Source organism: Lonchura striata, chromosome 1, assembly GCF_046129695.1.
Source record: "Lonchura striata isolate bLonStr1 chromosome 1, bLonStr1.mat, whole genome shotgun sequence".
Lineage (NCBI taxonomy): Eukaryota > Metazoa > Chordata > Aves > Passeriformes > Estrildidae > Lonchura > Lonchura striata.
In genome coordinates, this window is record NC_134603.1 from 96987594 (window position 1) to 97001954 (window position 14361).

Sequence of the window (14361 nt, forward strand, 5' to 3'; positions counted from 1 at the left end):
TATTTTCTGTATGTTAAAAATGTGCGGATTTTAGTATAAAAAGTTCTGTCTATTTAGTCTTGACTTAACTTGTACTGATTTCCCAACTTGAAAATTGAATGTAGCCCTTATTGTTAGTGACATAAAAATAAGCTATGAAGCTGGAATAGGTTGTCCGTAACAGGCTTTTAGTATGTCTGTATCAAGAGCTTAGTACATGTGTGCATATTTTTATTGAACATAGATTTTGTTTGTTTTTACAGCACATGTCTTAAAGTTTCTATTTTTCTTGTTTGGTTGTTTCTGTTTTTCTTCTTAGGATCTCATGGAGCTGGTCATCCCTCAGAAACTTTAACACCACTGATTGTTTGGGGTGCTGGGGTAAATTATCCTCAGAAAGTTACAACCCAGTTATTTGAAGACAATTTTTTGAAAGGTAGGTAAAATATAAGACTTAGGTGAAAGATTGTGCTGGAAACAGATGTTTTTAACTATTACACCCGCTGAGCTTTGCTAACATCTGTTCAATTTCAGTAAGTGTGATTTGTTTTGTGTGATGTGTAAGGAAAAGATGACAGGATATGTCTAAGGAAGCTACTGCAAAATCAGGTAAATAACATCAGTCACTTTTCTTTTCTAATCATAGAATTGAAACCGTTCTCTCTTTGTTGACAGGAGGCTATTCATGCTCCTAAAACTTCATTCCAGGAGACTTAATTTTTAACTCCCAGAGGCTGAATGCTATTAGTACAGAAACATAAGTTGGCAAGTTCAAAGACACCTTTCTAACTTCACAGCACAACCCTGTGGACTTTCCAGGGGCCGTCTTGTCTCATTTGCATCCTTGCAGCTGTTGTGCAAATGTAGACTGCTTTTTCAATGAAAAATGTGATTCTTCACTGTTATTTTTCCCTTTTCTAATTTATTTAAGAGTAAACCTTTTTTAAAAGGAATGAGTTTTTATTATTTCACATACATAATGCAATAAACGCTGTCTTACTGAAATATCAATGGGGTTAGAGAGTCTTTAACATGTGATTAAATTGTTCAAGCTGTTCCTCTTTGATGTGCCCCATTCTTGTGACCTGCTCTGTTTCTTAAGGTACCTTCAGTCTTGGGTTGTTGCTCATGATCAATGAGGTAATGACTTTCTATTTTATTGGATTGTTTGTCAAGGTACGTTAGAGAAAACAGGCAAAAATTACTTCAGTCCTGAGGTTTTAACTCTGTCCTGCTATTGAGAAGGTGTTTGGAAACAGCTTAGGTAATTTTAGAAATAGTGCTAACTTTTCACTCTTCGCACCTAACTGCTGCTATAAAACGATGACATCTGTGATAAAACTGAAAATGAGTTGTAGGAAAAAAATAGAAAGCAGAATAAAACAACTGATTTTGATGTTTATGATGGCTGATCTGCTAGACTTTTAAGGACATTTGATATCTAAGGGTTGATCTGGAATAGTTGAATTTTACATCTGTCAGTTTCCGTGATTGCCAGCAGCTTTAGCACAAACCTCAACGTCTGACTTCAAGTCATGATGAAGATTATGTGAGAGATTTCAAAAAAGATGAGCATTGAGCTGAGGTGCACAGTAGGGAAAGCTATATGGCCCTCATCTATTAGGCAATATGTATTTACTTAAAGGATGACATTTGTCTGCACCCTGCTATGCCTGCTTCATATTTTCCTTCTAAAGGTTAAAAAAACCAGCAAACCAAATAACCACACAAAAAACCAAGTACACCAAAGCAAACGTCAGAAATTCCTCCATTCATTTTTTACTAGCTTTGCATCTGTCAAGCATGTTGTTGCTTTGTTTAGACCTTACAGATTCTTAATTGGCAAGGATAATCTCTCTTGGAGATTTGAGACACTCCGAGTATCTTGGGAGTTTGAATTCCTATTTGAGTAATAAATTATCTTCCTTAAAAGGGACTGTTCTCTCTATGGCAGTACATCAGAGCTTCTAGTAGGTTACATAGCTTAGAAGACAGAATTGTTGAAATGGAGCTTGGCACTTGCACAGATCAATACAGTTCAGCTACTCCATTGTTACAATCCCAGATATTTTCACAAAGTTGATGTATAAAAGAAAAGCTGTTTAAAAGAATTCTCTTGAAATGTTCTTTGAATCTGTCTTTCCTGCACAGTCACAGCTGCAGCTGTGACTGTGTGCAGGGCAGGAGAGTGTTTTCAAGACTGCTGTATCACTGATGTATGCAGGTGTCAGGCTTACATTTCTAGTTGCATGCTCCAATGTTCAAGTTCTTTCATCTATTGACAATTCTTTCTAATTTCTGCAAGTGTTTATGGAAATACTGACAGAATGTTTCTAATGCTGACAAACTTCTTATGATCAGTGCAAGCAGGCTGTAGGCAGCTCAGTGAACTGTCTTTCTTCTCATTGTTGCCATGGAGGGTCATACCCCCCAAAGGCAGTGCCAACAGGCAGGATTTAGCCTGTCCAGTCTATCACAGAGAGATGAATGTGTTCCTTGGGTGGCCAGAAGGGCAGAGAGTCTGCTCTGGGTTGGCAGCCTTCTCCTCAGCAGTTTTGTCACCTGTGCTCTGCCTTCCCCCAGGCCTGCTCATTCAATCCTCTTGGAAAGATTTGTTATGGCAGCCTTGCATCCTGTGGGCGACATATGGTATTACCCATTTGGCCACTGATTTGACCCTTCTTCAGAAGGAAGGAGATTACAGAACTGCTCTCTAGCTCCTCAGGGGCTGATGGTTGGCCCTGGGGCACAAGCCCAGAGGAGCTTGTGACTGAAGGCACAACCTCCTGCAGCATCAGGGCGTGGGGTGCTTGATACAAGCCTGCTTTGTAGGGGGCTCAGCCTGCTTTGCCACAACTGAGGGAGCTCAGTGTAACCTCCACTAGTTTGGCTTCTGTGAGGTTTTATGTGAGATTTTCTTTGGTTCATGTAGCCTCATCCTCAGCCTCTTTTTGAACTGGCACTTCCCTGCTGTTTCCCCAGACTGTTTGCATCTGACAGCCCAGCGGGCTGCAGTAAAAGCAGGGCAGGATAAAGGCAAAAAAAAACCCCTCTGTAAAGTGGGTGGAAAACTGCTGAGCACTGTACAGGAAACCTAGACAGTGAGCTGGAATCATAAACCAGTGTGGGCAGCCAAGATGCCTCACTCCTGGAAGTACAGCCTAGACTGGGCAGTCTGTAGGTGTGTCCTAGTCCTTAGGAACTCCTGGGCTCAGTGTCCTGTGGCTCCTGGTCCAAAGCAGATGTCTTCAATTCTGCATTTTAGAATGTATGAGTAGGGCTCATGAGATGAAAAAACTTCTGACAAAAAGAGACGTTTTCTCTAGCAGAGATACAGTTTCTTCCTACCTTAGGCATATTTTATGTGTGCATAGACAGTTTTTCAATGTTTTTCTTTGGAAAATTGTATTTAAAAGGAAAACGGGCAATTTATTTATGTAATAGAAATATGGGTAAGAGTCTATTTCTAGAAATATAAATCCATTTCCTTTTCTGGGAAGCAAAAGGAAGCAAACTTGTACCTTTTGGTGTGAGTTTAACAGAACTGGTGATTAATGCTGCTAATACTTCTCCTGTGTTGCCATGGTAGCTGTCTCACTACTGTTAAAGTACAAGTCTGCTCTTTGGGGTGCTTGTACTCAGACCCCCCAGGGTAGCAGTGGTATGAACTAATTGCTAAAAATGAGTTTGGTGTATGCAATACTGTAGATGTATGAAAGAAAAAAACAAAACCAAACCTTCCTAAACTCTGTTTTTAAGTAACTCTCCACCCCCAAAGAAAGCAGGCAGTTTTCTCTTTATTTCCTTGCAGGCCAGCATAGAGCAGGAGAATATAATTTTCAACCAAATTTTTGTATGATGTGCCAAAGCTTTAGGATCTAATGTTTGTACCAATGCATTTAGGACCTTGGGTTAGCCTTTTTTACAAACCATTGAAGAGATACTATACATTTCCTAAATCCGAGTTTGATTCTTTTAGTTGGCACAGGAAAAAAAAAAAAAGCCTTGGCCTTTTTTCTACTGATCTAGGTCACAATTGCAGGCAGCAATTTATCCTGCTGGATAAAAGAAAATATGAACTGAAATGAATGCACTTTGTTGTTTCTGCCTGTTGAGTTCCATCTGTAACCCTTCTTGGGTTAGCATCCTCATGTAAAATCATAATTTTCTTTAGTACCAACACTACAGAAAATGGCAACAAGATATTAAATGTCAACTGAACTTGAAGTGTCCTTTGAAATCTGTGTAGATTAGCTGTTCAGATGCTCTGGTTTTTTTGGGTTTTTTTTTGCAGAATGGAAACTGGAGAACTTGAAGAGGCTTGATGTCAATCAGGTATCAAGCATACTTAATTTAATAGTTCCTAAGTTTTCACCTTAAATTATAAGTTTTGTGTGATTTAAAGTAATTTACTTAATTTAAATGAATGATTACACCAGTGTACCATTTCCCTTAAAACAGAAACCACAATAACATTATGAGGATAAGTTCAAATTGCTGTTGACATGTGACAGCTGCACATACAACAACTCCTGAAGATGCATTATTGCACCATTTATTTAAGGAATCCCACACAGCTGTAGGAAGAATGCAGTACAATATACCAGGTCCCCCAAGCTGCTGTTACTAAATCAAAACCATTTCTTGCTATAGTGGTAAACTGTGGGATTTTTTCATCTGTGATTGTGGCCCAAATATTTTGCAGTTTAGACAATTAGTACTGTGAAGGAAGAAAAGAATGTGAACTGCTTTTCCTTTGATCCTAAATCAGTCAAGCTTTTTAAAACTGTGGTGCTTCATCATCCTACAAAAACCTATGAATATATGTTAAACCTATATGAATAACAGACTCCAAACCTACACAAACAAGGGAAATAATCTCATGCTAGAAGGTTCAAATTGGGAATGTTCTGGATCAGTTGCTTTCATCAAAGCACTGGTATGATACTACAAAAAAATATTAGTTTTCCTCTCAAGGCTGGTAGGAGTTACGGCATTGTTGTTTTGAGACTGTGAAGAAGAGTCTTACTTTGTCCTGGATAATTGAGTTCCCAAAGACAGAGCTTTTGTCCTGTAGTACACATGGGACTAGGGGTAAAAATAGCAAATGAAACTTCTAATTATCATTACACTCCAGGTGTATTTTTCTCCACAAATAATGGTTTGGAATCTGCCCAGTAGATTTGAGGCTGGAGTGGTTTCAGTGCAATTTCTTCAGATTTACGCTGGAGAAACAAAGAATTTTGGTGTGGAGTTTTATATTAAGGTAGAATATAAACCTGGTATGAGGCAGTGTTTATTATCACAAATAGAAGGAAATGGTAACTTTTTTTATGAGATGCCTTGGTGTAGATTAAAGGCCCTTTCTGAGGGCTGATTGGACATTAAAAAACTGCAGAAACTCCCTCTGAAGGGGAGAAGGTGAGTAATCTGCGCTGTGGAGGCATGGGATAAAGAATATTGTGAAAAGCAGTATATCCAGTATACTGCTTAAAACTAAGTATTAAATTAGTTCTTTTGGTCATATAAATAGTTGTAAAAAGTGGTATGCCTCTCTGAGTGAAGTAAAGGAGGTGCTGAATTTCTGCAAATAAATACTGGGGTGGTTATATTTGCTTTTCAAATGAAATGTATTTTTTCAAGCTCATTCAGCAGCGAAGCTTCACATTTTGAATCTAATCATGCCATGGCTACTAGATACTAAAAAACCAAAGTACTGTAAAGGAGAGATATATGTATAACAACTTGGCAATATTACATAATTATCTTTTGCATATGCAGGCACATTAAAATTAAGCTGAATTTATTATCTCTAGAGGCTATGTTAAAATGGGAATGCTTCTGTTTGCACAGGCTGATATTGCACCACTGATGGCTTCCCTTATTGGTGTGCCTTTCCCTCTGAACTCTGTGGTAAGAAGTACAAATGTTTTTCTATGTTATAAAAATCTGTTCACCATAAAGGAAGAGGTGTTGGGGACAAGACTTGAGGTGTGTGAGGAGAAGGATTACAGATTTGTAAAAGTGCTATAGGGTGTGAAGACTGTTTGTAGTTTTAATTTTATGTGTGTATCTTTAGTTTAGAGTACAAATTTAAATGTTTTTAATTTATTGTATAGGGCTTTTAATTGGAGAGGCAGCTGGTCCTTTTGTAATCTGCAACTTTATACTCTTGACTATATAAAAGTTTTTTGTTGCTTTGTTTTCAGGGATGGTAAAAATGAAATATGGTTTGAATAACACATGATTGTGATCATGAAAGCTAAGCCTGTAAACAAGCCAGTTCTTGCAATTTAATGTTCAATTATTTCTTGATTAAACTAGTGTACTTTCTTCAGATGTTATCTTCTGCCTCCAATTTAGAGGCAGAAGATAACATCTGTTCAGTGAGATGGCTTTTACTTTTAGTTTCTCTCATGTATTATTACATAGTCCAAAAGTTGCCTCATAAATATCGAATTGACAATTAGCATTTCATTAGTGTGCTGCCACACTGCTAGTTCCATATATAAAACACCTATTTACAGCATATTTTTTGAATTATGTCTTCTGGAGTCTCTGTCCCAGGGATTGTCCCCCTGTCTTGCACTCACTGCTGGTTGTGTGAGGAAAGCTGCCCAACACAGGGTGGCATGGGAACTTCTCACTTTCCTACCACAAGTACTGGATTGAGTCAGGCCCAGGTGAGGCTTTGGGTAGAAGACTGTTAGGGTTATCAAAAATGGCTTCTGATTAGAGGTTGAGTTTATATTATTTTACACTATATAGTTTAGTAACACCTTCTGTTGTTTATGTTTTTTGCATTCCTGTAGAAGCTGAGATATTACAAACAATCCCTATGATGTTGCAAATCTGTGTGAGAAGAATATTTTCAAAGTAGTTACATGAGTTATTTCAGCACTAATTTGAAGTGTTCTTACTGCTTATTTGGCCAGCAATTCAGTTAAGAGAAATTCCTGTTATTTAATTTTTTTTTTTTTTACTTATTATCTGTATTTTTCTTCCTCAGGGAACTCTACCTCTGGAGTATCTGAACACTAGTGCTCTTTTCAAAGCAGAGAGCATGTTTACCAATGCTATTCAGATTCTTGAGCAATTTAAGGTACTAAACATATGGTGAAAAAGCCCAATTTATTTGAATAATAGCTGTTGCTATGTGTAAAATAATTGTATGACTTATCCTATACATAGTATGCTAAGTTGAAAGGATTAAAATTGAATGTGCATTCATTTGATTGAATAGCTGTGAGACTTATCTGAAGAAGCTTGAAAGACTTTAATAAGGAAGTTTGGTTGTTTTTTTCTAAGGAGAATAGCTTTTTTCTTTCTTCTTATCAAAAATGGTAATGTTTATTGGTGTTAAAGTAAACCTACTTGCAGTATGTAGGTGGAATACTGGTACCAGAGAAGGGAAATAATGCCTTTGCAATGGGGGCTGGAAGACAAGGCCTTAAATCAAGGGTCAGTACACAAACAGATCAGAAAGGTAATAGCCTCCTGTGCATTAAAGAAATTAAATTAGTGGCCTAATTAACTTTTAGCTAATGCTGTTGTGTCTGTTGTTTTGCTTTGCAAGTGTTCATCTCTGGCTTCTCTGTCTTGATTCATTTAATATTGGATATTACATTACATTATTGGATATTACACATGAGTGGTCCAAATAAAAAAGGTTCTGTTTCACTAACCAGTGGAGTGAGAAGCTTTCCAAAATCCTAGTTTTGGCAAGACATAGAAATGCTCTGAGGGGAAACCATCCTCCACAGATACCAGCTGAGACACAAAAGAGCTGATAACAAAAGAACTGTTATCCTGTCTGGAAATTCATGTCATGATAGTGAAACAATGAACTAGCATGAGATGACTTGCATGAGATTAGCACCTTCAGGCATGGCAGGTTCACAAAGTTGTGGATACCAGGGTGGCAGTGTCAGCAGCAAGAATCACTTTAAAAATATGATGGAGAGCTGGCATGTTAACAGGGAAAGTAACTGGTGGGGTTGGGTGTGAAGTTTGAAGCATGCTGATACCACCTCTGCAGTTGGAAGACCTATGCTTTAAGAATTAAGGATGACTCAGATATTTTTCAGTTAAATTGGTATCTTGGAGATTATTTAAAAATCAAAGTAGTCATGCTTCTCCTTTCCTTTGAGCTTACTTTGTTCTTTTGTTCTGTAGTGCTGGGTTGTTGTTGGTGGTGGTGGCTCGTTTTTAGCATTGTATTGGAATGATCCTGTCTGCATTTCCTTTGAATTTCCTTTTTCTCTGCTGAAGCAGAAGCAGACTGACTTAGACATGCCAAGTGGATTTTTACTTTTGCTGTGATGGGCTGACCTGACCATAGTTTGTGCTCCCTGGGGATGATGTTGCCTTGGATGGATAGGATAAAATGTGTGGTTGCTACTTCCAGCTGTCAGGTTTTACAAGTAGGGTGCTTAGGAAGTTCCTGACTACACATTATGCCAGCTGTCAGACTTGACTCAGGCAGCTGCAGGAGACCTTGAAGATGTTTTGGAAGACCTTGGACAAAGTGGCTCTGATGGCACCAAAATTTTCCATTTTTGTCCATGTGCAGGTTAATTGATTTACAGCATTGCTTTAGTGATGTTTGTGCAGTGTACTGGTGCCTGTCTGGCATAAATGGTGCTGGTTTCATTGAGGGTGGTTGTCACTGAAGCCTGGTAACACTTCTAGCCATGTCTTCCTTTTATCCTGCAAACTGTAGAAGGCCTTTTGAGAAAAGTAATGGCTGGAGCATGGCTTATTTTATTTACTTTAGAGTGGGTCTGTTTCCAGGAACTCAGAGGAGTTTTGCATACTTGAGTATAACACCCAGTTTCATGGACAGCATATTGATAGTGTGATTTCATTCCTTTTCCAAAGTCTTAGAAATTTTCTGTAATCTTTTGTAGTTTAATTCTTGATACAATTTTTTATTTGTTGCCACTTGCATATAATGATTTAATGCTCTTTTATGCAGGTTAAGATGAGTCAGAAAAAGGAAACTACATTGTCAATTCTGTTCACACCATTCAAGTAAGTGTCTGTAAAAACTATGTAAATTTTACCTGATTGGTTGTCTTACCACTTACTTTGGTATTTCGGTGAGCTGCAACAACACATTCAGTAATTTAAATCTTTTTTAGATGGTAGTTTTTATCTGACTTTGAAACTTTGCCCTAGAACTCTATGCAGTTAACTGCTTCTTCTCACCAATAACTGCTTCTTATCTCATGTTAAGATAGATTTATTTTTTTAAATCTCTTCCTTACATTTTATTTTCCATTAAGGGTTATTTATCTAAGTTTTTTTTTTTATGCTATAGCTATAGAAATTACACTGATTTTTTTTTTTCTTGCTATGGTTTATTCAGCATTCTTTGGGAGATACTAGTCTCTATAGATCAGGAAGTTCAATCTGTTAATTTATATATATATATATATATAAAAGTTGAAGTAAGAATTGTTTCTTCTGTGATTTAAATGCTAACAAAGAATAAATAAAATGCTTTGCATCCAGAAAAGAACCTTACAGTGTTTAGCATTTGTGTTGCCTGGTCTTAGTGTTTCCAGGCTGTGAAGGAGTCTTTGTAGTGATTTGTGTATCTGGGAACTCTATTCTAATGTATCAAACAGTTACTGCTCCCCTCACTCTTCTGTCTTATCTAATTAAAGCTGCTTTTTCTTTTTCCTTTCTTCTGTAAAGGTTTTTAAAAGCTTTGCCATGGATGTACGTGACAGTGTTCAGTTCTGCTCGCAGTTTGTGAAGTGCTCCAAAAATGCCTTGTCACCAAGAGCAGCTGTTTTCCTTTGGGAAATAGAGCAATGTTAATTAAGATCTTTAAATCATAGCAGCAGTAAAGCGTACTTGAGCTGCTTCCTGTGAAATATATTTATTGTTAAAGATGATTTCTGTCTCTCTGAACAGACAATTGCTGTGTTATTTTATACCTCTAGCTCCTTCAAAGGGAAAGGTTCAAGAAAGTCTGTGAGACAAAAGTCAAGTTAATCTTGGGCACATAATGAATCCTTTAGAACAAATTCTGAATAAGAATGACAGCTGCATTATCAAAGAATTTACTGATCTGTATGAAATAAAATGCCCATATGGAAAAGATGGACAGTCCTCTTTGATAAATGACTACTAGTTTAATTTTGCAGCTCTTTCAATTTTACCTTTCCTTGAGAAATGAGACTGAGTCTATTAAATAGGATGTGTTTTTCTTAATGCTATATTTGTCTTCTATGTATCTAAGTATTACCAATTGCTTTATGCATTGCTGTCTTTCTGTTTTATGATATGTTGGATCGTTTTAAGTGGAAATGCCAGAAACATTTATCACTTTGAAAATACAACTAAAACTTGGTATAAACATATTGTTACTTTGATATGGTCCACTGCAAAAATAAGTTTATTTTCTTTATATACTCCATGATTTTTTTCTGAATCAAAATTTTGGTTAATAGTTGTTCTAGGAAATGTTTTTATTTGAGACCAAAATAATTCCTTTGATGTGTGAATGTCATGGATGGAGTGATGCACCTCACTCATCAGAGAGAAGTGATAATTGTTTCACAATGTTTGATAGTAAATAGGACAGTGGTTAGCACGATTTAGTGACAAAGTACACTTGATTATTTACTGGATAGAGGATGGGTCAGAAAAAGCTGTCATGGAGACCCTCCTGTTGAGTTATGAGATACAGAGAAGAACCCCTTACATTCTAACCTCCTTCTCAGAGGGAGTTTAGATGCAGCTGGGTCCAGAATTAGTTACAGACTTGGTCGGTGGTTTGTGTCTAAAGGAATATACATGCACAAAACTTTGTGTTAGTTAGCTAAGATCCTAAGTTTGGCATGCTGTTAATCACCTGCCAAAGATCTGTTGTGGCAAGGCATCTGTCAGCCTTGAGGAGCAGCCAGTGTGGGTAGGGGAGCAAGGGAATCCATTACCACAGCGAAATGCCTTACAGGAATGTTGTGGGGATGAAGACTTTATTTGTTGCTTGAAATGATGCTGTTTATTCATACTAGGAAAGCAGAAAAAGATTCATACCATGGATGGTCATACACTAATATAAATACTCACCCACAGTGTGCTGGGAGTAGTTTGGCAAAATTCTGATTAGTCTTCACAGCTCTTTTTGACTTTCAAAACTTGGCTTATGTCTGGGAAGCTACCAAGGGGTCTTGTCCAACCTTTTATTAATAGCTGGAATGAAGTGGTTGAACACAAACTTATTTTTAGATGAGTAACTTCCTAGTGTTCCAGGTTGCAGGAACCAAAGGAAGACTGAAGGTAGTTTTAGGCATGACCTGTCTATACATCCATCCTGTGTGTGCAATGAACACAAGCCTGAACTTCTGCTGCAGTTGCATGATCTGATGAATTAGTATAATGCAAACTAGATCTGTTCTTCACACAAATGATGCTTGAATCTGAATGCGATAGAGAGGCAAAGGCATACATCCCCTTCTACTGTCTTTGCTGAGACACTTTCTTGGTGGTAGATGAAAGGGTGTAGAAGGGTATAGTTACCTTTTCAGGAGAAGTTAAAAAATGCAGAGGTGGGGACACCTACCTCCTGTCCAGAGCAAGAGAAGTCTTGGTGTGCTGTGCTGTGTTTCAGAGTTGTTGGTAGCTGTATGGAGGTTGTGCTTCTGCAGAGCTGTATGCTCTTGGGAGTTGTCAGCCCAGGTTTAATGTCAGGTTTGACCCCTGATATGTATTAACCTATGGTTGGCCTTAGCTGCTGCTGCAGCTGAGCACAGTTCTGTGCCGTGTGTCTGCACTGCTGTCCTTTCATTCAGACACAAATAACTTCTTCCACCTCTGTTCATTTTCAGTTGCTGTACAAAGGAGTTATACTCTTTTTTTTAATCCTTCTAGTGACTGAAATATGTAACTTGAAGCTCAGAAAGTGTGTGCTCCAGCATATAATGCTTTTTTCCTTCATAGTTTATTGGAGGTTAGTGAAGTGTAATTCATGTCTGAAGTGCTTTGGAATCATGGAGTTATGTAGAAAATTTTAAATGCTTTCTTTTTTGCGACTGTTACAGATTTTGTGCTATTTCAGCAACTTGGTGACCTGAAAATGAACAAGCATATCTCTGAGAACTGAATTTCTTAAATTATTTAAAGATGTAGTTGAATAAAGTCTGTATAATAGAAATGTAGATATGAGCTCCAGAAGAAATCTTGAGTTTAGAATTTCAGATTGAGGCATTCTGTTTTTGAAGGTGCAAGTACTAATGAATACGATATTTTCAGAGTAGGAGAGAGGAAAAGATATATTCACAAACAATGTGCTCTGTAGAAATTGCAGGTTAACAGAAACTTAACCTGGACTTAATTTTTTCAGTCAGAAATAGCATTAAAATGATTGTTTTTATATTCTGAGGGAAAAAAATCCTGTTTTCTCATTTGATTTTCAGGTGTTTTTTTACTGAGTTTGTAGAAAACTGTTAATGACCTTCTGCTGCAACAATTCAAAAGCTAGTGTTTGAGTTGTATGTTGAATATATTGCACCAAAAGCATTAAGCTAGTATACACATATATATTTATGGATAAAATAAGCCTATTTTGAAAGTGTTGGCAACAGAGGAAGAATATTGAATTGATACAAAGCTTCTGATTTCCACAGGGAATCTCATCCCTAGCAAAAGTGTGGCTGGCACAGTGGACAGGAAATGAAGGAGGCCAGTAGATATGTGCCCTTTCCTACTTGGATCTAAATTACATCTCTCTGAAATCCATCTGTCAGGTGTATAATGATGAGAAGGAGGAGGATGGAGCTGATAATTTTGCTATGTGATAGAAACTTCAGTAGTGTCTACTTGACCAGACTTGAGGTGGGTTAGAGTTTGGATAGCTCTGTCTATTAATAAGGATGTATCTGGCTGCCAGTAATGCTATTTTTGTTTTATGGAAGTGCCTTCATCAAAGAACATATCTGGGTAAAAGTGTGTCTTAAAGCTACTTGTGAAACTTGTGAAACTGTTGTTCTCAACATTTCAGAAACTCAGCTCCAATTCTACATTTTATTCTAATTTATTCTGCAAGGCAAGGTGCGGTATCACTTCCTTATACTGAACACTTACCTGCAGTTCTAGTTGGATATATGAAAGAAGTTACTCTCTGAAATTTGTTTCCTTCCCACTTCCTCTCTCTCCCTACCTTTTTTTACCCATCTACAAAAGACATATTTCAAAAACCATTTACTTAGCAAAATCAGAGGCTTTTCTCAGACTTCTGAGAAGAAAAGCACAATGCTTTGACCTTTATGTGTAAGAAAAGGAGGTGCCAAGATACCAGATGCTTTGAAGGAAGTGAGAGGACAAATCTGAAGATTGCTGACAGAGGAAAACTGATGTCCAGGATAGTGAACTATCTTAGCTTTCTGACCATTTGATGTACCTTAGGGCAACTGCCAAGCTGGCACAGCTCAAAGATGAGTGTGCCAAGGGGCCAGATGCTACTATTGCAAAATCATTCCCAAAGTTGGCATCTCTGGCCTGTAGAAGTAATCCTACAAGAAGTGTCAGAAGGACAGGGTGGTCTGGTGAGTAAATGGTGCATCAGAGTTGCCCTAAAATCTGCGTAACCAATTAGTGCAATTTTATTGTCCCAACAGATACAAGAGATTTAAGATAATAAATTACACAAAAGCACAGGAGTCCTTTTGCATAGTCCTGGTGTATCCAATGCTTTCAAGGATGGCTGTGCTTCCAGCTGGTCAGGTTCTGGTGCCTCACAGTAAGATGGCAGGAGCAGTAGCTTAAGAACCACCATACAGAAGAAAATCCAAGAGATGAACAGCTAAAGTATAATCAGTGCTTGCTTACCACTAGCTGTGCTTGTTTATTGAATGTCTTGAAGTTTTTATTGATAATGGTTGGTATTTTTTTAGCAGGAAATAGAAACTTGACTTTAAATAAGATACTTGAGCTATCTTCTCATATATGAAAAATCCCATACCACCTTATGCTGCCTTTTTAAAGTAACCTAATTGTCTGAATACTGCATATTAATCATACCAAATAATTATTTTTGTGTGCATAATCAAGTTATAACTTGCATATTTATATAGACAGTCACTGCATTTTTTATGTGCAGTGTACATTTATTAAATAAAAATGTACTTCTCACCATATGAAAATGTGACTCTTCCTTTGCTCTATCGTCTAGTGTGAATTGAGATATAACTCCCTTAAACATTTGTATGGACTTGGTGCAAGGAAGTATCAATCATGTAGAGACTGAGTCTTTCCACATAATTGGCCATTATGTATTTTGTCAGTGATAGAAAAGAAAATAAAGTGTGGAGTGTCTTTGAAGATTACAGAAACTTCAAAAAACTGCCATGTGCACAAATACTTCTCTTT

General features: G+C 37.4%; 1 protein-coding gene across 4 annotated transcripts in view; it reads left to right on the forward strand.

Annotated features, from left to right (window-relative positions):
• The window catches only part of PIGN (phosphatidylinositol glycan anchor biosynthesis class N), a 96811-nt gene that overhangs the window by 33987 nt on the left and 48463 nt on the right, over positions 1-14361 (forward strand). For all 4 annotated transcript variants that reach the window (XM_021552344.2, XM_021552346.2, XM_021552348.2 and 1 more), the window contains exons 8-12: positions 299-415; positions 4274-4314; positions 5833-5892; positions 6989-7081; positions 8957-9012. In XM_021552344.2, coding sequence (XP_021408019.2) covers positions 299-415; positions 4274-4314; positions 5833-5892; positions 6989-7081; positions 8957-9012 — 367 coding nt within the window. The remainder of the gene's footprint in view (positions 1-298; positions 416-4273; positions 4315-5832; positions 5893-6988; positions 7082-8956; positions 9013-14361) is intronic.